General features: G+C 42.6%; 1 protein-coding gene across 2 annotated transcripts; it reads right to left on the bottom strand.

Annotated features, from left to right (window-relative positions):
* Positions 1-12804: 12804 nt before the first annotated feature.
* On the bottom strand, positions 12805-21825 carry LOC113017724 (uncharacterized). 2 transcript variants are annotated; one of them, XM_026160835.1, is made up of 7 exons: positions 20501-21825; positions 20037-20137; positions 17910-18098; positions 17768-17842; positions 17557-17646; positions 14165-14227; positions 12805-13161 (listed from the first exon to the last, which is right to left on the bottom strand). In XM_026160835.1, the coding sequence occupies exons 1-7, from the start codon at positions 20724-20726 to the stop codon at positions 13147-13149; spliced, it is 759 nt and encodes a 252-aa protein (XP_026016620.1). In that variant the 5' UTR covers positions 20727-21825; the 3' UTR covers positions 12805-13146. The 2 variants fall into 2 exon arrangements, with proteins under 2 accessions (XP_026016620.1, XP_026016619.1); XM_026160834.1 differs by lacking the exon at positions 12805-13161 and having other exon boundaries at positions 13636-14227; positions 20501-20726; positions 20854-21825.
* Positions 21826-25133: the final 3308 nt, after the last annotated feature.

Below are 25133 nucleotides of genomic sequence, written 5' to 3'. Positions count from 1 at the left end.
GTTTAGTTCTGACTTTAGGGACAAGTAAAAAAATAAAATAAAATAAAAACATCTGTCCAGACAACCTGACAGTCAAAAATATAAACTCAGGAACTTAAAAGGAAAATTGTGCTGACTTTGAACGTCCGCATCAAGATAAACTTACAGATTTAAGAGTCAAAAAGTGTCAAAACGTCTGTATCCTTACCTGAGAGTTTCAAGTTTACAGTCAGGACTCTTTAGTCCAACACACAGCAAATCCAATTCTGAATCCTGCAGTTTGTCCGAGCTCAGGTCCAGCTCTCTCAGATGATTGGATGGGGAGCTGAGAATTTCAGACAAAGCTTCAAAGCTTCTTTTTGAGAGTGCACAACGACTCAGCCTGAGGAAGAATAACAATGGAGACATATTCTTTTATTCATCTAGCATTATTAAACATATTTGTTCATAGATTCACTTACAGCACTTTCTTGGATGCTTTGACCACTGGCAGCAGCTTCAACAATGCCTCCTCTGAACGGGAGTATTTCTCCAGGTCGAACTCATCCAGATCTGATGACAGTAAGATGAAGACCAGAGCCGACCACTGAGCAGGAGACAGTTGATCTGTGGAGAGACGTCCTGATCTCAGGGACTGTTGGATCTCCTCCACTAGAGAACGATCATCCAGTTCATTCAGACAGTGGAACAGGTTGATGCTTTTCTCTGCAGACAGTTTCCCACTGAGCTTCTTCTTGATGTAGTGAACTGTTTCCTGATTGGTCTGTGAGCTACTTCCTGTCTGTGTCAGCATGCATAGGAGATCCTGATTGGTCTGCAGTGAAAGACCCAGGAGGAAGCGGAGGAACAAGTCCAGGTGTCCATTTGGACTCTCTAAGGCTTTGTCCACAGCACTCTGGTAGAAGTCTTTTACAGTAAGTGTTTTCTGGAAGATTTTAAAGAGAGGAGATTGTTTCTTAAGCAGGTTGACTCCAGAGTTGATGAAGGTCAGATAGACATGAAGAGCAGCAAAGAACTCCTGAATGCTCAGATGGATGAAACAGTAAACAACGTTGTTGAACATGTGGCACTCATCAGCTTTAAAGATCTGTGTGAACACTCCTGAGTACACTGAGGCTGCTCTGATATCGATGCCACACTCTGTCAGGTCTGATTTATAGAAGATCAGGTTTCCTTTCTGCAGCTGATCAAAGGCCAGTTTTCCCAGAGACTCAATGATCTTCCTGCACGACTCTGTCTCAGCTCCTCCATCATACTTGATGTCCTTCGTTTTTAGGTGAAATAGCACAAGGCGTAGGTAGAGCTCTGTGAGAGTCTTAGGCAGATCTTTGCTCTCTTTGTTCTTCATGACAAACTCCAGAACTGTAGCAGTGATCCAGCAGAAGACTGGGATGTGGCACATGATGTGGAGGCTTCGTGATGTCTTGATGTGGGAGATGATGCTGCTGGCCTGCTCCTCATCTCTGAATCTCTTCCTGAAGTACTCCTCCTTCTGTGGGTCAGTGAACCCTCTGACCTCTGTCACCACGCCAACACAGTCAGAGGATCTGATTGGCTGCTGCAGGTCGTGTGGTTATCCAGAGGCGAGCAGAGGGAAGCAGTTCCCCCCTGATGAGGTTTATCAGCAGCACATCCACTGAGGTGGACTTTCTAGGGTCAGTCAGGATTGTAGTTTTGTGGAAGTCCAGAGGAGGTCGACACTCATCCAGACCATCAAAGATGAACACAACCTGGAAGTCTTCAAAGATGTAGATTCCTGCTTCTTTGGTTTCAGTAAAGAAGTGATGAACAAGTTCCACCAAGCTGAACTTTTCCTCTTTCAGCAGATTCAGCTCTCTGAAAGTGAATGGAAACATGAACTGGATGTCCTGGTTGACTTTGCCTTCAGCCCAGTCCAGAGTGAACTTCTGTGTTAGGACTGTTTTCCCAATGCCAGCCACTCCCATTGTCAGCACTGTTCTGACTGGTTTATCTCTTCCAGGTGGGAGTTTAAAGATGTCTTCTTGTCTGATGGTTGTTTCTGGTCTGTCTGGTTTCCTGGATGCTGTTTCAATCTGTCTGACCTCATGTTCATCATTGACCTCTGCAGTCCCTCCCCCTGTGATATAGAGCTCTGTGTAGATCTGACTCAGGAGGGTCGGGTTTTCTGTTGTAGAAATCCCCTCGAGCACACACTGGAACTTCTGCTTCAGGTCTGACTTGAGTTTGAGCTGACACTCAGTGAGAATCTCTGCATGAATAAACAGCAAATGACACAAATGAGAAAACTGCATTCTGGTTACTGTGGTTATGTGTTCAGTTCACTGGACTCTTGGTGTCATGATCCGAGTGAGTCTGAGTAACTTTCCACAGCATCAGCTCTCCTCCCCTGGGTGGAGCCCTCCTCACTCCTCCGTGCTCCTCACCTGTTGCCAATTACTCCGGCAGTATTTATGAGCAGCACTCACAATGAACCTTCTCCAGATTGTCTGCTTAGCACAGTCAGTTCTCTGCCTCACATTTTGTCTTGTGCTCCTCAGCTTGTTTCGCGTAACCCTCTTTTCCTGTTCCCTAGTCGGCACCTGGATACATCTTCCAACTCTCGCCATAAGTCATGCCTCAGGATTCTGGCCTGCCACTGCTGGGAAAACTCACTCTTGCAAACTGCCATCCTCAGCTGCCTGCCTCCCTGTGCACCCACATCTCACTCTGTACCCAGATTTAATTCATCTCCTCCTCCAGCTGATCTCCACCTGCAGCCACGTAACACCTCTTAGTTTTTAAATCTTGGACTCATTCACTACACTGTGGACCACTCTGATTATTATCTCCTTTGTTCCAGTGATCCTGGATAGTTTCTATTCGCCCGATTCTGCCCCTGTTGTTCCTTTGACCTGCCTCAGCTTATGTTCTGGCCTCAGCTCTGCACTTCTCATAATACCTCGCTTGCTGTTGAATTTAGCCGTGATTCAGCTTTCTCTGTCAAGAAATCTAGTAAAATACATTTCTGTTAAAAGTCACTCAGCCTCCGTTTTTTGGTTCTGTGCTTGACTCCATTTCTTTTCATGAGCCATTGAGCCCTGACACTTGGGTTATAACTGAGGGCAGGTTTTATAGAGACACATTCGATTTAATTGTGTTTATTTATACAGCACCAAATCAATACTAGCAACATTTCACATATTACATAAACAACACTATGGAGCCAGTGATGAATAAATATGTAGAATAAATGAAAGAATTTCAAGTATAAAAGTTTTTTTTATTAATTCCTCCAAATAACAACAACAGTCACCCCAATGTGCTTTATATTGTAAGATAAAGAACCTACAATAATACAACAGAAAAAACCCCAACTATCTTTTTGGGTCCTGAAAACTGAAGGCTCTGCCTCCCATTCTACTTTTAAATACTCTGTGAACAACAAGTAGGCCTGCAGAGCGAGAGCGAAGTGCTCTAATAGGGGGATATGGTACTACAAGGTCATTAAGATAAGATGGGGCCTGATTATTTAAGACCTTGTATGTGAGGAGCAGGATTTTGAATTCAATTCTGGATTTAACAAGAAGTCGATACAGGAGAAATCTGCTCTCTCTTTCTAGTCCCTGTCAGGACTCTTGCTGCAGCATTTTGGATTAACTGAAGCCTTTTCAGCGAGTTTTTAGGACTTGCTGATAATAATGAATTACAGTCATCCAGCCTTGACGTAATAAATGCATAAACTTGTCTGGGGCAGCAGTCGTGCGGTGGAGTTAAATGAGGACCCAAGTTGCAGACAGTGGTGGAGATGCGAGTGAGGTTTTATTTACAGTGAACAAACCAAGGTGAGGGCAGAACTAAACATAAACCTAAACTGGAAAAACTACAGTGGCTTGCAAAAGTATTCGGCCCCCTTGAACTTTTCCACATTTTGTCACATTACAGCCACAAACACGAATCATTTTTTATTGGAATTCCAGGTGAAAGACCAACACAAAGTGGTGCACACGTGAGAAGTGGAACGAAAATCATACATCATTCCAAACATTTTGTACAAATAAATAACTGCAAAGTGGGGTGTGCGTAATTATTCAGCCCCTGAGTCAATACTTTGTAGAACCAGCTTTTGCTGCAGTTACAGCTGCCAGTCTTTTAGGGTCTGTCTCTACCAGCTTTGCACATCTACAGACTGAAATTCTTGCCCATTCTTCTTTGCAAAACAGCTCCAGCTCAGTCAGATTAGATGGGCAGCGTTTGTGAACAGCAGTTTTCAGATCTTGCCACAGATTCTGGATTGGATTTAGATCTGGACTTTGACTGGGCCGTTCTAACACATGGACATGTTTTGTTTTAAACCATTCCATTGTTGCCCTGGCTTTATGTTTAGGGTCGTTGTCCTGCTGGAAGGGGAACCTCCGCCCCAGTCTCAAGTCTTTTGCAGACTCCAAGAGGGTTTCTTCCAAGATTGCCCTGTATTTGGCTCCATCCATCTTCCCATCAACTCTGACCAGCTTCCCTGTCCCTGCTGAAGAGAAGCACCCCCAGAGCATGATGCTGCCACCACCATATTTGACAGTGGGGATGGTGTGTTCAGAGTCATGTGCAGTGTTAGTTTTCCACCACACATAGCGTTTTGCATTTTGAACAATAAGTTCCATTTTGGTCTCATCTGACCAGAGCACCTTCTTCCACATGTTTGCTGTGTCCCCCACATGGCTTGTGGCAAACTGCAAACGGGACTTCTTATGGTTTTCTGTTAACAATGGCTTTCTTCTTGCCACTCTTCCATAAAGGCCAACTTTGTGCAGTGCACAACTAATAATTGTCCTATGGACAGATTCCCCCACCTGAGCTGTAGATCTCTGCAGCTCGTCCAGAGTCACCATGGGCCTCTTGGCTGCATTTCGGATCAGCGCTCTCCTTGTTCGGCCTTGTTCGATTACACACAGGTGCACTCTATTTAGTCATTAGCACTCATCAGGCAACGTCTATGTGCAACTGACTGCACTCAAACCAAAGGGGGCTGAATAATTACGCACACCCCACTTTGCAGTTATTTATTTGTACAAAATGTTTGGAATGATGTATGATTTTCGTTCCACTTCTCACGTGTACACCACTTTGTGTTGGTCTTTCACCTGGAATTCAAATAAAACTGATTCATGTTTGTGGCTGTAATGTGACAAAATGTGGAAAAGTTCAAGGGGGCCGAATACTTTTGCCACTGTAACAGACAAACCTGAAAACATAAGGACAGCGGGGAATACACAGAGATGACACAAAGAAGGCTGGATAGAGAGACGAGTAGTAACACTGATTAACACAGTAATGCAGACGACACAACGAGGAACACAGGCAGACACATACTATAAATACACACAAGGTAATGAGGGAATGACACACAGGAGGGGAGCACAGCTGATCCTAATTCACAAGACGAGACACAAACCTTCAAAGTAAAACAGGAAACAGACTGTTTTACAACACAAACTCGGGGACACGAACAGAACACAGAGGAAAGACACAGGTAGAGATCAACCTAAGAACTAATACAAAATCAGAATTAACACAAAATACACAAGGTGATACCAAAAATGAAACAAAACGCTGAACGACCCAGGACCATGACAGAACTAGTTTTTCAGCGTCACTCTGAGACAGGATATTTCTAACTTTAGAGATGTTGCACAAATGGAAGAAAGCAGTCTTACATGTTTGTTTAATATGTGCGTTGAAGGACATGTCCTGGTCAAAAATGACTCCAAGGTTCCTCACAGCGTTACTGGAGGCCAAGGTAATGCCATCCAGAGTAAGAATCTGCTTAGATACCATATTTCTAAGATTTTCAGGGCCGAGTACAATAACCTCAGTTTGATCTGAATTAAGAAGCAGAAAGTTAGCGGCCATCCAGGTCTTTATGTCTTTAAGACATTCCTGCAGTTTAACTAATTGGTGTGTGTTATCTGACTTCATGGACAGATGGAGCTGGGTATCATCTGCATAGCAGTGTAAATGTATGCTATGTCTTCTAATGATGCTGCCTAAGGGAAGCTTGGTAACTGGAGCGTTGCCAGCAGAAGGCTGAAGTGGAATCTCCCAGAAAGCTGCAGAAGAAAAAACATGAGCTGAAATGGTGGATTTCAGTCAAATAAGGAGAACTGTGGCTTTCCTCCAACCTTTGACCAATCACCTTAGTGTCCTGTTTATCAACCATAATAAAAAGCATTTACTGTGTGGGCATTTTTTTGTTTGGGTCTCCAAACAGCAGAAAGAAATGGCAGCCATTTTTTTAACTTTACCTTCAACTGGTAAATAGATTTAAGAGAAAGCACTTTGATCATATTTGTGACGTGTCCCAAACTGTTGTTGTCGCCTCATTTATGTTGATAAAACAGCTCTAAAACCAATCTGACAATATAAATCTGTAAAATGGGCAGAAAACCTGCTGCTGGTCCCATTTTAATCAAACCAACCCAAAGAGCAGATATTCATGTTAGGAGGTTATTTGTGCAGATGCATAAAACATAAACTGTTGGCTTTCTGCAGTCTCTCACTCCTGAAAGTGTTGGCAAGTGTTTTGGATTTATTATTTATATGGATTTTAATGGCACCTGTGTAATGTTAACTAATGTTTTTATTGTTTATGGGTTTTTTGTTTAGTCATTCCCTGACTTACCTGTGGGTTCTGGGATGGTTTTATTTAAATTCTCCAACAGATCATTCCTGTTTATCCTCCCCAAAAGATTTTTAGCAACTTCAAAAGTGTTGATAGAGTAGGTATCAAACATCAGATCCACTATGTCCGTCCTCTCTGCATTCTCCAGTTCACTCTCTGGGATTGCTGGTAAACCTTCTACAGACCCGTTCTTCAGATGCCACTTAAATTCTTCAAAGTCATCACGTCCCAAATCCTTCAAAGTCCCCAGAAGGATTTCTTTAGGTGTCGTCATCTTTTACCCTGTAAGGACCCGATAAACAAAGACTGTAACAACAGCTGGAGAGGTAATTGTCTGATTTATCAGAATTTAACTTGATTCTAACAGCAGTTCATCACAATAAATTTCTTAGGCTCAGAATGCAACAAAATTGCACATGAAGAAGCACATAGAGAAGTATCCAAGTAACACTTTGCTACAATATAAAACAAACTATTATAAATAAAGAAAATATATAAACTAAATATATACACTACCCGTCAAACGTTTTAGAACAGCCCAATTTTTCCAGTGTTTTTGTCACGGTTTGCGAGCCGTGTGTAAATTATCAAAGGACCCTTTATGCAGGCACCTCAGATGCAAGTGAGTTTATTCATCACATGGTGATACAAACAGAAATGGCGAAGGTGAGCATGGAAACTAAGCAAAAACCTAAACTGGGAAAACTAACAGTACACGAATATGAAGAAATACACGAAGGGAAGACGAAAACACGGAACACAAGGGGTGGGAGCAAAGCACCACAACACATCACTATATAGTAGTGATGGGTCCAGCAACACTGATGCACCGACGCTTGTATCAAGCTCACAGAGCGAAACCTGTATCGGTGCGTGTGTCGCTTTAAGAAAAAGTCACGTGATCGATACAGCTGCTGTATCGCTCATTACCAACGCGCTAAACTGTGTTTAAAAGGTACCGCATCTGCATCTGTCAATGGGATGAGTCGCCACCAAAAACCCCCCAAAAAACCAAAATTACTCTGGCAAAGATAAAAAAAAAAAAACAAAAAAAAAAAAAACATCTCTCCATAACAAAATTGAGCTTGAAAGAAAAAAAAATGTTTCTGCTGTGTGGGATCATTTTGATCTTTTAACTGCAAATAAGGGAGTAGTTTGTCTGTCTTTGTTTCAGTGTAATCTATCAGAATAGGAAAAACAGCAATGTGACTTGCAGTGTAAATTATTTATTTTCTATTCTGCTGAGCTTTGTTACACAATCAAAAGCACCTCCTCAGTGTTCAGGCATTACAGAACCAAACATGAAAATGAGGAGACAAACACACCGAGAATGAACACAGGTCGGCCTATATTGACACTGAACTGCTTTATCATCATTTTTTAATTAACATGCGTTTTATTATTTTGAAATCAAGCACCTAGGAAGTCTGTTCTGGACCATGCAGTCCTGAGTTTTATTATAACGGACTGCCAACCCCTTAGTATTGTGGAGAGTGTCGGAGAGAAACATTCCAAGATCAGAGGATCCTTTAACGTACTGGGGGAACAGGAAGACATCTTATCTGAACCTTTTCCACCTGGCTTTACAGTTTTTGTGTACCCCAGCTTCATCTGTGCCTCTGAATTTTCCAAAGCTGGGGAAATGCACCTTAGAACACACATGCATCAACACTACAATGAGCGGGCGGAGGGAGGTTTTGGAGTCTTCTCACACCCCCGTTCTCTGCGACAGGCACGTGCAGAGGGGGGGGCTAGAGGGGCTTGAGCACCCGCCCCTTTCCTGATGGGTGCCCAAGGTGCCCTTTTGTTGAGGCAACTTTTTTTAAAAAAAAATATTATTTTTTTTTAATGTGTGCGTGCGTGCGGAGTCCTGTCTGTGCCCTTCAACAATAATATTTAACTATTAATCACAGTTTTGCTAAATAAAAGGATCTGGCTTGCATCAGTCACATGATCACATTTAACCAATGATCGCCCTCGACGGCAGAACGCGCTGGTTACGAGCCGGGAACGAGCTCACAAAGAGCACGCGCATCTTTTGCGGTCCGGAGCTGTAGGAGAAACACAAGTTAACTCAGAGACACAGACTGATGCGACAAAACCAGTAAGTAGCTGTACAGCGTACACTGTAGTGTGTAGCACCCAGGAGTATTGGCTTATTACGTACACGTTGGTAAGTTGTCTTGTGGCAATTTGACGAACTGAAACAAACGAGCGTGCTGTGTGTGCAACAGCGCGACAAACATTACCTGTCCTTTTATTAACTGCACAAGTAGTGCTGGTCATAGCTGCTGGCTACCTGTGTAAGGCTGTCATGGGTCTGTAGCTCTGTCACCGTTTTAGTGAACACATTTAGTTTTAAAGTAAGTTACAGAGCATTTCCTGCCTTTCTGGGGGGATTATATTTCACTAAAAAACGATCTAATATACATGTCCACATAATTATGCATTATTATAATTATAATATATTAAAAAACACACTGTATTTTAAAGAACATACATTAAGATGCAGATTATATTAGATTTATATTTTAAATAAGACAAAATTTGGATTTTACAGCAGTAAAATGATTGTATCTCTATACATGTAATAAGCTTTGCCCTGCACAGAGTGGATAGTGAAACAAATGGAATCATCATAAATACATTATTTCATATTTATTACTTCCCCCTCCTCATTGCTTTATTATTGTAGCTCTAGTAATAAATAATAATGTAAGGATTCTGGATCAGCACCATGATGCCCATAGTATATACAGTATTCTGAAGAAGGTCTAAAATGTCAGTGTGTTGCACCAAAATATTTAAGTAATTATCAGTTTTAGTTCTTAGAGTGTACCTCAAAGCACACTGTGTTCTGTTGATCTTATGTGCTGCACAATAATGTTTAATATTTAGTATTTACTGTTATATTACTATATATCATTGTGATGTTGTTTATTGTATTGCTCTCGTTTTCTTCTGCTTGTTTTCTTTTTTTTTTCTCAACAGGTGATCCAGGTGATTGTTGTATGTGTGTGTGTGTATATATATATATATATATTTTTTTTTTTTTTTTGTCTGCTTATTTAGTTGGTTTTTGTTTTTTTGCCCTTTATCCCTGTCCCAGGACACAGCTGGGAGTGTGGAGTCTGTTTTTTTTATTATTATTATTTCAGCATTTCAGCATCTCAAAATATTTTTTAGATAAAAGCAGTCAAAATATTTTTTTTAACAGATGAATCATTAAAGGATGGCAATTTCTAAAATGGTAACCAAAAGACCCGTGTGTTTTCTCTTTTGAATAATAATTATTATTGATCATTAATAAGAAAACTATTTCTAATCCAATTCAATTTTCGAACAATCAATAAAATACTTTATGACTAAAATGATGAATAACCGCAACACTAGAATAAACACATTTTAGAGAAACTTGTGATTTTTGAGATGATGCAGTTTTAATTTGATAGTTTTTCCCCTTTGGTAACTTTGCTGTCCTCGCCCTGAGTTCCTTAGTTTCACCAGCTAGACAGCGAGATAACGATGCTCCAATAACCAGACTTATTTTCCTTTCTGTGCTGATTTATTGAAGAATGGCCTCTGACCATTGCCTTCTCTTTGACCATCGTAAAACTGAAAGTACAAAATACTGTATTAGCTAACTAACATTGTAAACTAGCTTGTTACACTCTTACTGCAAGCTAACAGTAGATTACAGCTCAGTATTCAATACCATCGTTCCCTCGAAGCTGGACAGGAATCTGCAGGATCTAGGACTGAGCAGCTCCCTCTGCAGCTGGATCCTTAACTTCCTGTCTGATAGACGCCAAGTAGTCAGACTGGGCAGCATCACCTCATCCCCCATCACACTGAACACTGGTGCACCACAGGGGTGTGTACTGAGCCCTCTCCTGTACTCACTCTACACCTATGACTGCACAGCCACTAACAACTCCAACATCATTGTGAAGTTTGCGGACGACACTACAGTGGTGGGTCTTATCACCAACAGTAATGAGACGGCTTACAGGGAGGAGGTCAGCGCCCTGACCCACTGGTGTCAAGACAACCATCTCACCCTCAACGTCGCAAAGACAAAGGAGTTGATAGTGGACTTCCGGAGGAGCAGAGAAGTACACACCCCCATCACCATCAACGGCGCTGCTGTGGAGAGTGAGTAGCTTCCTTGGTGTACATCTGGCTGAGGATCTTACGTGGTCAGTACACATAAACAAAACAGTGAAGAAGGCGCAGCAGCGCCTCTTCTTTCTCAGGAGACTGAAAAGATTTGGCATGAGCCCCCGCATCCTCAGGACCTTCTATCACTGTGCCATTGAGAGCATCCTCACTGGATGCATCACCACCTGGTACGGCAACAGCACCGCTTACAACCGCAAAGCTCTCCAGCGAGTAGTGCGGTGTTCTGAACGGATAATTGGAGGTGAGCTTCCCTCCCTCCAAGACATCTACAGGAAGCGCTGCCTGAGGAAAGCGGGGAGGACCATCAAGGACTCCAGTCCCCCCAGCCATCAACTGTTCAGACTACTTCCATCAGGAAGGAGGTTCTGCAGCATCCGGTCCCCAACCAGCAGACTGAGAGACAGCTTTTTCCACCAGGCCATCAGACTGCTGGACACTTCATAGACACCTCACCTTCACTACTGGAACTTCAACATTATGCACTCCACACTGTATATAAATGCCACTTGTTTTGCACATGTCCAACTACCAACCTCTGTATATTTTATTTTATTGTTTACTCTATTTAATTTGTAAAATATGTACACACACACACACGCGTGTAGAAAAACATATTTAGTATACACATCCAGTAATGCATGTACTATTATATATTGTACATATATTTATTAGTCTCAGATTTAGCCGTTCTTATATTTTGCTTGTTTTACGTTATTGTATTTTTGCACACCTCTGTTGCTTGTGAAGCTCGCAAACAAGAATTTCACTCACATGTACTGTACCAGTGTACCTGCACATGTGATGTGACAATCAAAGTGATTTGATAACAAGATAAAACTTTCAAATGTACAAATTATCGTACCATTTTTACACAAAACAAAAGATAATAATTATTTTATCGTCACTCATACTTACAGACATATCTTGTCCAAGGCAACAACATTTTAAGGTCCATATCAGCTTAGAACGATAACTTTCCGCCATCTTTGATTTTTTCACCTTCTCATTGTTCCTTTCCCAAAGTAGTCAAACCCATATTACAAAGCAGCCACTAGAGGGAGCTCTAGGGCCGTTTGCAACCATAATATCCAGTTTACCTTATAAAAGGCAGAACAGTAACTATAGTGTTTGCAATAAATGCAGACATTTAAAAACAGAAAGCTATCATCTACTGTGATTCAAGTGTATAAACGAAACCACATAAAATGGCTTAAACTGAATATGGTCACGTTTTATTTTTTGTGTGGCCATTACTGCATTTTAATGGTGTTATAGATGCTGTCGAGGCTAAGCCTACATTTAAAGCCACTGAGCTGTTTGTTGGCAGGTTAATGCAATGTCACTGGTATGAATAAACGTATTAAACTTAGTTCAATAACTGAAACCATACTTATCTTGTCCTTTAGATTCTTTATTCCAACACAATTTAACATAACAGCGCAGCGGTCACAATCTGTTTGCTCCTTCCCAACAACAACACACCTGCTGCTAATGACCTATCTACCTTAAATAGACACACCATATGTAACACAAAAGGTGACCCCTAGTGGCATACATGAGGTACCCACACAAAAATGGCTCCTACAGATACTGAGCACAAATATGAGTACAGAGAATTTCCAGCAAGCTTTTAATACTGTCACAAAAAGGTCTAGAGGGATTTATCAGCATCATCCTGTCAAACTGGTTTTATGGTGGTTTTGATGAGAACAGATTATAGCTTGATCAAGAAGACCAACCGTCGAAGTCCTGTTGGGAAACCTTTGCACTTTTTCAAGGTGTGAGTATCATCAAGTGTAGCAGTGATGTCCTCATTGGTCGTTGACACAGTTGACAACTTGTTTGAGGGATGAAATTGTGGCGTTTTGGTCAGAAAGTTTATACTTGTAAATCAGACTGCAGAAATATTTCTGAAAATGTAGTGGTTTGTTTGTTTGTGGTTTGTTTGTTTGTGGTTTGTTTGTTTGTGGTTTGTTTCTTTGTGGTTTGTTTGTTTGTGGTTTGTTTGTTCATGTTTTTTGTTTGTTTTTATTTCAAATATCTTATAACAAGATGAAACTACAATTGTAAACGCAATTTGTTTTTTTGGTTTTTTCTCAAACTTAAGTAACTGAAACCTTTCATTGAACTACAGCAGAAACAGATTGGAAATGCCAAGTTATTCTAACACTAGTGGACTTGTTAAACAAAACATTTGTTTCACTTCTTTCTCAACATGCAGCACCATTAAGAACAGTGGACCAGCATAGTTGGTCTGCATGAGCACACTTACTGCAACAGTTGTACATGCTGAAACTGGTTGCTGGCAGCTGATGTGAAGAAATGTCTGGACACATCAAAAGTTTTCTTTTTCATTTTCTTCCTCCCTTGGATAACATACACATGGCAAATAAAAACATGTAACTAGGGTGACGTGAAGTGTGTATCATCAGATTTAACTAAAATATAATGAGGCTGTCCATCTGTGAAGTAATTGTTCCTTCAAAAACCACTGTGACAACAGATTTTATTTCATTCATTTGATGGTTTTCTATTCTGTATACTGGAACTTTTTAATAGCCCCCCTGTCCACACATCCTTGACATGAGACTTTCTGCAGAGTTGCACATGATGAATGCACACAAAACTTAAAGTGTTGCTGTCATATTTTTTTGGATGTGGTTTGTTGTCATAATCAAAAACGTGTCTTATTTTTTTATTTGTTTTGTTGCTGATCGGCCATTGGACTGCTGAGCCTGCAGTGAACAGCCAGTCACTGACTCTTGATGCTAGAGCAAGGACAACTGAGCTCTCTCTCTCTCTCTCTCTCTCTCTCTCTCTCTCTCTCTCTCTCTCTCTCTTTTAAATAAATAATACGTTCGAGCTGTTTATGTTTTTGACTTGTTATGGACTCTGACTGGCAATGGGAGGGCTGGCGGACTCATATTATGGAGGTGGAGGGTAGACACATTTTGTGTGCAAGAGACCACATACTACAGTGGTGATTGACACAGACTTCAATGGACATTTAGGTGAAGGGAACAGAGGTTATGAGGTGTTGGGTAGGTGTGGTGTTTAGGAGAGAAATCTAGAAAGACAGATGTGGGGCAGATTTTCCAAGTGGAAATGGCCGTGGTGCACACATACTTCAAGAACAGGGAGGAACTTGTAGAAATATATGAAAGTGGAGGAAGCTGCACACAGGGCAACTAAATATTATGCAGAAGGTGAAATCAAAAAGACAGGAGACAAGGAGGTGTCAGGGAGAATGCAGCTATGCAGCATCAAATGGTAGTTTGAAGGATGAGTTTGGACATCAAGAAGAGGAAGTGAGTGAAGGCAGAGACATGCAGGAGTATAAACAGGCTCTGGGTAGTAGGGAAGACTTACCAGATGGCTGGGATAGTACAGCTTTATTGAGATAAACTGCCAAGAAGGGGTTTGACGTCTTCTCTGCACAGAAGAAAGGGAAAAAAGAAAAGTGATTTTGAAAGTATTTGAAGGAAGAGATTTACAAAGAAAAAGAAGTGTAGTTAGCGAAATGAAGAAAATAGACCAAGAAACTGGGAGGCTAGGCATGTAGCAGAAAGAGGTGACAAAGGAAAAGGCTCAGTGCCACGTATGTGAAGCTGGACCCCAAGGAAATGAGGGAATGAGACTTGCTAGGCAGAGAGTGAGTTTGAATGGATGTTCAAACCCAAAAAAAAAGATATATTCACATAACATAGATTGAAAGAAGCTGCAGGTGGCACAGCAGCTTTAATGTCTTCCAGACAGGAAGTTTTGGAAAGAAATATCATCATTTCCCAGATTTTACTATCTTAGTGTTCTGTAACAAAATCACTGTTGTGCACATGGTGTTAGAGATGATGATGATTACAAACAAACTTAATGTGCTAGTCGTGCTTTTCTTGAGGGATTTGTCCTTCCACCAGTTTTCATGTCATTGGAATCATTTGTATTCACTGATTCTGGCACTTATTTCATCAAACCAAACTCCAAGTAAATACTTTCGGCTTTTTGGTTTTGTCAAACGAACTAATGTAAAGAATGCCTGGCTGTGCACTACACCACGCAGTGGGAATTTGTCTTCTCCAGTTAAATTCAGGATTAACTTGCTTTATAACACAGACCTCAAAAGTAACCGTTATAACCCCAAACACAAGAAAATGTGATCTACAGCACAGTGAGAACTGGCAACGCTTATCTGGAGGGGTCAGAGTGAATGAACTGGACACCTGTAGAAGCAGGATTTGATTTCCACTGATTTCCTTTCTGATCCGATACCAAGTAAAATTCAGGGTGGTATCGACGACACTGATCTGATACGATACTCTGTACAAAAACTTATTTTTTTACTCTATCTTTTATTTTATCTCAAATTATAGCGTCGTAATGATCACAGGACATCAGATTACTTGTTCTTATCACTTAATGATGCAGAATTATCATATAGAAATGAAAAACCTGAAGTTGTGGCTATTTGTTGCCTGCCTGCAGCATTAAAGGACTCCGTGAGAGACGTCTGTCTCGCCCTGGCAGCACCTCTCCCTCTCCTCCTCTTCAGTTCGCCTCAACATACGCTCGTCATATTCTGTGATATGATTCACTCTGAGGTGTTTGACCAGGTCAGCGGTGTTACCACAACACCTCACATTCTTGCCACATGTATGGCAAACCACGTCTCAGCTGTTCGTGGAGGTAAAATACGTCTGCACATGACTCTGTTTACGCTCAGCCATTGTTGTGAGTGTGCACGCCAAGGGGCCGGACACAATGACGGGTATCGGAGGAATCGATATTTCAGTATCGATCCGCACATCACTAGTTGAGATACGTTTTAAACTGGTCCAAAAAACAAATGCATATTTTCCCGAACCACTGTTCCTTGACTAAGGTGGATAACGTGATGAGGTCAAGGAAGGGTGTGACGGAGATTTGATTGAAAAACTTTGTCGTCCGTTAAAGTTTCACGTTGGCTTTTTCATCTTGAAAGCCCTCTCTGCTCGTGTCCAACCCGTGTGAACAATCACAGATGTGAGAAATGTAAACAAACCGTCCGCAGAACGCTGATCAGGTTATTTTAAGCGCAAGAAAACAAAAACGTTGCGCTCACCGTCGGCGTCACGGACGAGGCCTGGGGGTCCGGGCCCGTCCACAAAGGTCATTGTAACACAAATCATACGATTGCTAATGAAAATGCTATAAAGCTACATCGCAGATAAGTCTCTGGAGTAACAATCAAGGCCATGTTAGTTATTTGATGAATAGTATCTGTGCCACTCATGGCGCATGACTGAGGAGGACGTTGACCTCTGCAAGTCAGGAAAGTCTGCTGCTCATTGTATAAATATGAGATGTTTTTCAAAAACCAGCCAGCCATCATCTCGGGAGGCTGACTCCAAAGTACCATCTCACTTCAAACTTGCAAAACAAGTCGAGTCGATGCGAGCGCACTGCTTGTTTCTAGTTAGTCTTTAAGGATGACAGCATTAGTCTGCTCCTTTGTATGAAATAAAGTGAGTCGAGTCCATGTGGTCTGGCACCCACCCACATTTCTCTGCTAGTGATCCATGAGGACTCCACCTTGTTGCCAGTTCTCTTGTGTGGAAGCTTCAGGAAATGACAGCTTCACTCTGACGTGTGTGAGCTGTGTGAGGTCTGTGGTTAGAAGTTTACAGTGTTTGCTCTTTGTGTCGTCTGTAATATGCTCTATGGCTTTAAAAAAATGGCCACATGTTTCTGTAGCTGAATTTGTCCATCTCTGACCTTCTGAGACTGTATTTTCAAACAGGGACGTTCTGACTTTTCTTCACCTTGTACTTCATTCTGCAAATGTTTTATACTCTATTAGAGTTATTACATTATTCTGTTATGCTATAAAATCAACCCCCATATAAGATCGTACTTAAGAAATACATTTAAAAAACCTTCCTGTGCAAATAACCCAAGTTATCTAGAAGAAATAAAAACTGCACCGCAAACCAAACTCAGGTGTTCGACCTGTTGAGCTCGGGAAACTAACTGGTGTTTCATTTTAGTGAGTGCTTTGTTAGATTCCTTCATTTGAACCAAATGAAGTTGATTAAAGTTGATGCATTGATGTGTTTGAAGTGTTTTGTTAGTTGCGATGGATCTCCTGCTGTCTTTTTTCCTCATTATTAAAAGAGGATTTCTTTGAATTTCAAACATCCATTTCCTGTTTATCTGGTCCCGGGTCACAGGTGCAGCAGTCTAAGCAGAGAATCCCAGACCTCCCTAAACAACCACTTCCTCCAGCATATCCAGGACAATACTGAGGCATTCCCAGGCCTGCTGAGAGATATAACCTCTCTAGTGTGTCCTGGGTCTGCCCTGGAGACTCCTCCTCATGGGACAGGCCCCAAACACCTCACCCAGGATATTTTTAATGAAAACATCACAAATAAGTCGTCAGGTCTGATGGTCACATTTGTGAGATTCAACCACCATAAAGCAGAGATCACACAGGACACACTGTGTAACCCTCAGCTCAGGTGTGTTCAGGACATTTGCTTGGAAGAAGCCGTCTGTGGATAAATCCTGCTCTCCACCTCAGCTGTCAGGTTTATCCAGAGAACGGCCGTCCTGACTTCCAGCAGCCCCACAGTCCTCGTTTCTAATAAACTGGCATCACTGAAATGAACTGTCTGCCTCGCTGTTCAATAATCTGCTCTTTGCCAATTTCCCAGCAGAAGCTTCCACTCATATCAGCATTTTTCTGTGATTCTCACATGAACTAAACATAAAAAGCTGAAGCCAACCTCAGAGTTCCCCGTAGTGAGGAAGAGTTTCCTCTGAGCCACAGCTGAGTTTGATGCGTCCACAAAGGAAGACTGACGGGAGGACAGACTCTGGGAGAAAGGCAGATATTAAAAGATATGAATACAAAGTACGCTGCAACAAACAGGACAGCAGATTATGAAGAGCGGTTAGACCTTCATGTGTCAGTCATTGAAATGTGATCAAAGTTACCTGTTTGACATCCTGATAGAAGAAAATCAGCTTCTTGGATCCGTTTGCAGCAAAGAATTCATGGATCAGACTGAACTGGAAGAATCAGACATTAATGACTCAAAGGTTCAACTCTGAGGAAGGATCACGTCTCTGAACTTACTCTGTCATCAGAGACGATGGCGTCTTCCACCGCCGCCTCCTCCAGGCTGCCGGCGTCGGCCAGCCTGCTCATCAGGTATTTATGTCGGGCATCCAGAGCTGCCCGCCGTTCCTCCTTCACGGCTCTCGCCTGTTTGGCTACTTCTCTCCTCGCCTCATTGGACAGCAGCATCGTCCTTTTACCAGACACCTGGAGAAACATCAGCTCAGTCTACAGACGCAGAGACCAGTGAGAGCTTGGCCCAAACATCTGCAGGTTTCTGAGGACCACGTTTGACCCTGACTGGAGGCATCGATTCTGAGTGTGACTGCCTAAACTGAGCTACTGTCCCCCCTCCACTGAGACGTTGTCCTGTGATGTGTCATGGGGGGAAGTGTTCCTCACGGTTGGACTCGTGAGAAGTTCAGTCAGTTTATTCAAACTTTAAAAAGACGCATTTTCAGTCTCTGGATTTCAGCAGAAACAAATGTGAACACAGCACTTTTTGATTGAGTATAAAAGGATGAAAGAGTCAGTGATTAGTAACATTGTTGCTGACTGATGCTGTTGTAGAGCTGTCTTTGGATCCTCACCTTCCTGGAAGCCTTCCCTGGATTGCTCATATATCATTAACTTGTTTGTGTTCAGTAGAATCAGGTGTTGTGGATGCAGGTCGTAGCTGTGTGAGGCCTGTACAGTCAGCGCTGTGTGAGCGCTGTGTAACGTTAGCTTAGACTTCTTTCTGTTGTTATCATCCTTCAGGTTAATGTTGTTTTCATTATGCATCACAGGAAGTGTGGGTGGCTGTTAGCCTCACAGCTCATGGAGAGTTGCTGCTGCTCTGCCTCCTTTTTGATGTTTCTGCTCTTTGTGGCTTTGTGTTACTTTGTGTCGTGTCTGAAACAAAGTGAGTCCATGTTACTAACTGTAGTCGGCTCTCTGTCTCGTGCACAGCTGACTGTTGTCTGAATGAAAGTATTTTTGTACTTTGTGTAATCTGTTGGGTCTTTGAGCCCTTTTTAAACAGCATATGAGCCATATGTATGTGTGTATATGAAAGGTTGTTTGTAATACATCAAATTGTTGCTTATTCTAGAGCTGCTGCTGTGCCTGATTGGTCTACTCGCTCGAAACTGAAGGTTGACTTGATTCTTTTGGTTTTTTACATTTTGTCAATAAACCAACTTCTTTATGATTTGAACGGCGTCTCTGACGTGTCACAGGCCTGTCAGCTTTCTTGGTGATTGGTATAGATTTGAGCTTCATGCTCTGGCTGTTGTTGGGTTTTCCTCTTTCATATTAAAGCTTTTGTCCTACATTTGGCTCTAAAGTCTAATTCTAATCCCAGCACTGTGTCTGGGTGTGTGATGCTTGTTTTCCTGCTCTTTCTCATGAAACAGTCACAACATTCTCAGTCCAACTTTCACTCTTTGCTGCGTTTGCTGCAGCTGCAGTGAACATGGTGCCGTTTGCCTTTAAGAAAGTTGTGCACAAAGGCTTTTTCTCTAGCAGACAGCTGTGTGGCTAAAAGTCAGATCATTTTTTACCACCTCAGTCACACTGGACTGAAACAAGAGTGAAACTAGGAAGAATCAGAGTTTGTCCAGTGACTGCACTGATTTTCTTCATATTCACAAACTGATTCTAAGTAGTTGCATCAGCTAATCACCCGGACACTGAGCGTCCAACACGCTCCCTGAAGGGAAACGATTACATCCTCCAAACAATCACAATCTGTCTCTGAACGACTGGAATTATTCTCTGATTTGTCAATAACTGGAGTTTATCAATGCAGACACGTTGCCAACATGATGAAGTCAGTCTGAGTCGCATCTCTTTGGCTAACTTAACTCAAGTGGTTGCCGACTATTCTGGTTCTATTCCCATATAACAGCAGGGTTGCTGAGCACCTCTGTCACTCTGCACTTATGTTCCCAGTTCTCTTTTGTGGAGGAATTTTCCAGGAATTCCTGGGACCAGCTTTCCATGAGAGACCCGATCAGGAGCGACTGTCCTGGACACTCCCAGCATCACAGGGACTCACAAACCCGTCTACCACAGTGAGAAGACTGATGGTCACAGGCCCACATGTAGCTTTAGATCACACGTGTGCACTTCCTGTGGTCACTGCTGTAACTCTAGACTCACCGAGGGGCCAGTGGTTGGTGAGGCAGCAGCAGCTGAAGTCATGTGACTAATGGCTCTCAGCTTCTGTCCTCCTATTCGCCGGTGTCCTTCACCTGTCACACCTGGTCAAGAAAGAGTGAGAATGTTCAGAGCTTTAATGGAAAAGAATATTATTACATATAAAAGGCCTCTAACAAGTATTGTAGTGTTAATCAGGATGAAGTCCATCATGAACACTTCAGAGTGCTTCAGACAGTCGGTGTTTCATCCACAGAGCCTCCAGTCTGCATATCAAAGTATCCTGAGGAATGACAGTGAACCCGAGTTCCCCTCATTACATTCATGTGTGTGACTGTGAGGAAAAGGTGATTGTATGAACGTGTGTGAGCGAGTGAATGAGGCTTGTATCAGAGTGGAGATAATGTCAGCGGCACAAGCTGGACGCTGCAGGTGTCACATGTGAATCTGTGCATCAGTGTCTGCACCTTTGTGGAGGTGAAGCTCAGGAGGTTTGGATTTGTTCAAAGCTCTGTCTGCTCCATCTTTCTTTCCCTCAGGCCTCTCCAGATCAGGAAGGAGGTCCTGTTCTCCTTCTCCCTCCTGGATTTCTGGATCCAGGGAAGGATCAAAGTCTCTCAGCCCAGCATCAGAGCTTCTGGCTGGGGGAGGACTGGAAGTTTCAGCTGGAGGCTGAGAGCCTGGATCTGCCATCTGAGTCACAATTCAAATATTCTCAGTAATCTCAAAAAGCAACAGAAAGGTGCCATTTTCATGAGCAGTGGGTTATCCAGCAGTTTGATTCATGTCAGCAGCATTTAGTTTGTAACTGCTGACTCACCTCTGGCTGTGTCCTGCTCTCAGGGTCACAGTGGACACTGTACGTTTGACCGAAGCTGCAAAGACAGTCAGCAGGGGTCTGGATGCATTCAGCACCACGTCCTTGTTGGGCAGACACCTTCAGTGACAGGACAGACAGTCCAAAGTAAGGAGACGTGGGACACAGTGAAGACACAGAAACAGAAACCAGAACTATAATCACAAAACAAACTCAGAAACATAAAGAGTGAATCAGCTGATTCAGTGTTTGTGACAAAAACATGGATCCTGGTTAATAACTTTTATTTGTTTGTTTCTGTATTATTTTGTGTATCGTTCTTATGAGCTGTTGTTTTGTCAGTGAAATATTATTTCATTGTTTTAAGCTTTTTGTTGACTTTGAAGTGCTTAAGTTGATATTTTTGAACATTTAATTTGTTCGATTATTGTCGAGTCGATAAAACTGTCAAACGCACAGCTGCTTCCAGCATGGCCGGAGGAGAGGTGGCCGAGCAGACGCACAACACACACAGCTCACAGGTTTGCATTTCTAGATATTGCAGATGTTGCAGAAATTGAGAGTAAAGAACTCAGAGATCCAGCGCTGTCTCCTGCCCCTTATTTATACACCACAACACAACGACAGGCGTAACTCACACAAACGGGTAACATGAGGCTCAGATGCTTTGGACGTGTTCACATATACTGGACACAGAATGATGAAGATGGAGCTGCAGGAAGGAGGAAAAGAGGAAAAACACAGAAAAGATTCACAGATGTGGTGAAAAAGGACACGACAGCTTCTGTTTGTTAGTTTGGTTTTTCTTTATTTGGTAAAGATTCAGAAATAAAGAGAAGATCACATGTTTGAATATTATATTAACGTTCTGTAATTACAACAAGTTGTAAAATCTTTCCAGAGTGAGACAGAGACTGTGCAGAGACTGTAGAAGGACAGAGCAGCAGCAGAGCAGTCCAGATACACTGATGATCCTCTGTCAGATCCAGAGGGACACACAGGGCTGATGCTGGACTCTACATTGTGTCTGACAGTGGAGCTGTTCTCAGAGCAGTTCACTCTGCAGCACTGACAGTCATCTGCACTTCATTCCTCTGTCAGTCACTGCTGGATGAAGCTCTCCTCTCCACCTCCCAGTAACATGGCCCAGTCAGAGCGTCTCTACACACAAGCTGCTGCTGCTTCAACCTCTCTGGATCATCAGGACACAGCTGCTCCTCTCTCAGCACACACACCGTCCTGTTTACCATCATCACCTCCACCTGCAGAGAGAAGGAGGAAGAGCAGAGGAGATAAACGAGTGTTTCCAGAGACTCTTCATCAGCTGTCAGTCAGTGATGCAGCACATCCAGTATAAAGAGCAGCAGGGACGTCAGTGCTGGGACTGTACTAGGACTCATTGTTGCTTCACTTTTTCTAATCTTTGGATTTTTATTGAAGTTGCTGAAAATGTTTTTCCCTCCTAGTTTGAGTTTGGACTTTCATTCATTAGAAGAACCTTGGTGTGTCCACTCTGAGCTCTGTAGGAACCCCAACAACAAGCCCAACAATCCAGATGGACGGTTCCAGCTGTTAACTGGAGGAATTCCATCCAAACATCTGCTCTCACTAAATTCTTCCTCACCTACAGACTGTGTTCTTCACTGCTTTAAACTTGGAAATCAATGCAGTCATTGGTCTGCGTGCTGCTTTGTTCAGAGAGCTGATTGGCTGTTGACAGTGTTTGATCAGAGCGTGTCAGCCGTTACTATGGTGACCATAAAGGTGAGAAACAGGAAGTGTTTGTGTCCAATCCTGAAGCCTGTCACCGTTCTCCTCTCACAGCTTCACTGAGAAGCTGCAGCTTTACAGGAAACACTGGATCTTTGTTTCATACTGACTGTGTTTAGTACAGTACTGCTGACAGCACCACCCACTCACTCCATCACTCTACTTACCCCAGAGTCTCCAGTCTGTAGTCTGGACTCTTCTGAAGATCAGACAGCTGCTTCACATCTGGATCCTTCAGGTTGTCGTTGTAGCTCAGGTCCAGCACTCTCAGATGGGAGGGGTTGGACTTCAGTGCTGCTGCCAGATAATCACAGCTGATCTCTGACAAACCACAGCCCCACAATCTGTATAAAGAATGAAAGATGTAAGTTTATTAGACAAAGTGCTTGAAATCATTCAGTGTTTCATCATCTGTTCAGAGCTGAAGAAGGTTCAGAATGTAGAAGTTTAGAAAATGGAAACTCCAAACAGCTGAAGCCAACAGGAAGCAGCTTCAAACAGGAAACTGTGCAGAGTTTCAGACTATATGTCCTGATGCAGCCAGTTGGATTTTGGAGATTTGAATCTCTGTTCTGTGACTAAGTCCTTGAATCATTTCTTCCAGTTGGTCCAACAAGACAGACTAAGTATTGGACATGTGTTGTGGCTCCATCAGGGGAGCTTCTAAATGTGATGTGATGGCCCCTCTGGGTCTGTCAGGTCACAGCACTGAAGAGAGCTCAAACTGGGCACACAGTTGTTCCAGTCTGGACCAAAGACTCTATACTGGGACTGAGGGACTGCTTTGACTGCACCCACTGGGACTTTTTAAAGGCTCATGTTCTCACTTAGATCATCGATTTCTACTGACATTTCTTTCTGGGAAAAATGGGGATTACTTTGGAAACAGGAAGTATTTTCCCCAATAAGCAGCCCTGGATTAGTAAATCACTCCAACATGTTCTCAGGCAGAAGAAGCTGTCTTGTTATGAGGGAGAGAAGAAAAAGATTGAGGCACAGAAACCTGTTGAAAGAGAGATAAAGCAGCTAAAATCAGGTGTAAAAGTAAAGCAGAGGATGAGCTGAATAAAGGACACTCAAGGCTGGCTTGGAAAGGAATGAAGTCCATGGTGGGGATGCAGAACAAGGAGCAAAGATGAATGTGATGCTGAATCAGCAGAAGACTTGGACTCATTTGATTCCAGCTTTGATATCATTGATTTCAATGAAGAGCTTTGTGATTGTAGCAAAGGGCTGGTAGCTCTGAGAGTCCCACTGATGAGGTGTTTGTGTGGAAATCTCTTAGTGGGACCAAAGAGAGAAAAAGCCCTGGTCCTGATGCTGTGGGAGGGAAATGATTGAAGTGTGCTGTGAGGAACTGACTGGGAGATTTTCACACATTTTCCAGTCCTCCTTGGAACAACAGGAAGTTCCCAGCATATGGAAACAAAGGTTAAGTGTCCTATGGCACTCAGTGATGATGGTGCTGTGGCCCCACCACCTCCACCTCTTTGTAAAGGAACTAACTGTAATCTGAAGCTTCAAATGGAACTAAGACTTCCTCCACTAGGTGGCAGTGTCTGATGAGAAAGTGTTAGTGGAGCTGGCCTGGAGTCAGAAACAGGAAGATGCAGGATTTGGGCTGAAATGGGCAAAAGTGGTTAGCACTAGTGCCTTAGAGCAAGAAGGTTGTAGGTTGAAGCTTGTTGGTCAGCTGGGCCTTTCTGTGGAGGTTGGATGTTCTCCCACAGTCCAATGAAATGCTGCTTAGGTTCATTGGTGCTTCTACATTGGCTGTAGGTGTGGATGTGAGGGAGTGCTTCTCTGTCGCTCTCTGTTGGCCCTGTGATGGACTGCTCACCTGTGCAGGTGGACCACGCCTCTTGCCCTATGACAGCTAGGGCACAGGCTGCAGCCCTGTGAGCCTAAGCTGAATAAACAGTTAGCAAAAATGATCCATAGATGGCCTGAAATCCCCCAGTTAGCAGTTTGGTAGATAGCTATGACATGCTAATCCCATCCAGCAGCTGTATTCTACCTGTAAGCTGATCCCTGCTGAGCCAAAGCACTTTTTCATATACAAATTACAACCTTTAATAGAAACCTATTGGTCAGCATCTTATTAGCCTGCTGTTAGCTTCATTCCACAGAAAACTGAGAGAAACTAACAGAGTTGATAAAGAATAAAGAGAAATGTGCTGATTTAAAGCCTTTGAAGTGCTTCAGATGATCTCTGTCCACTTCTGTCCACTCATTCATTCATGTAAGCTTTCTAATGCAGCTTTGATCTTCACAGTCTGCTTGATGAAACTCATTCTAACCCTGAATGTCAGAGTGTTCCTCCTTCTCTTTCCCATCATTCATGCTGGCAGTGGAGGAGATTTGGATGTTGGACTGTGTTTTGGATGATGTGTGTATGTTTGTGTTGGACTGCTGTCTGTAAAGCAAACGCACATTTTGCTTTGGATTTCAGTGTCAGACAGACTTTAAGGTGCAATGAAGAGTTGAGAGTTTCACAGTGAATTTTCCAGTTG

The sequence above is a fragment of the Astatotilapia calliptera genome, unplaced genomic scaffold, assembly GCF_900246225.1.
Source record: "Astatotilapia calliptera unplaced genomic scaffold, fAstCal1.2 U_scaffold_197, whole genome shotgun sequence".
In the NCBI taxonomy this organism is placed as follows: domain Eukaryota; kingdom Metazoa; phylum Chordata; class Actinopteri; order Cichliformes; family Cichlidae; genus Astatotilapia; species Astatotilapia calliptera.
This window is presented reverse-complemented; position numbering and strand designations above follow the sequence as displayed.

Excerpts from the sequence above, each read along its gene's own strand:
- LOC113017724 (XM_026160834.1), bottom strand. The coding sequence starts at position 20,726 with ATGGCAGATCCAGGCTCTCAGCCTCCAGCTGAAACTTCCAGTCCTCCC. Across the intron at positions 20,138-20,500 it reads TGAGCTTCACCTCCACAAAG|GTGTGACAGGTGAAGGACAC; the intron begins GTGCAGACACTG and ends TTTCTTGACCAG. Across the intron at positions 18,099-20,036 it reads CACCAACCACTGGCCCCTCG|GTGTCTGGTAAAAGGACGAT; the intron begins GTGAGTCTAGAG and ends ATGTTTCTCCAG.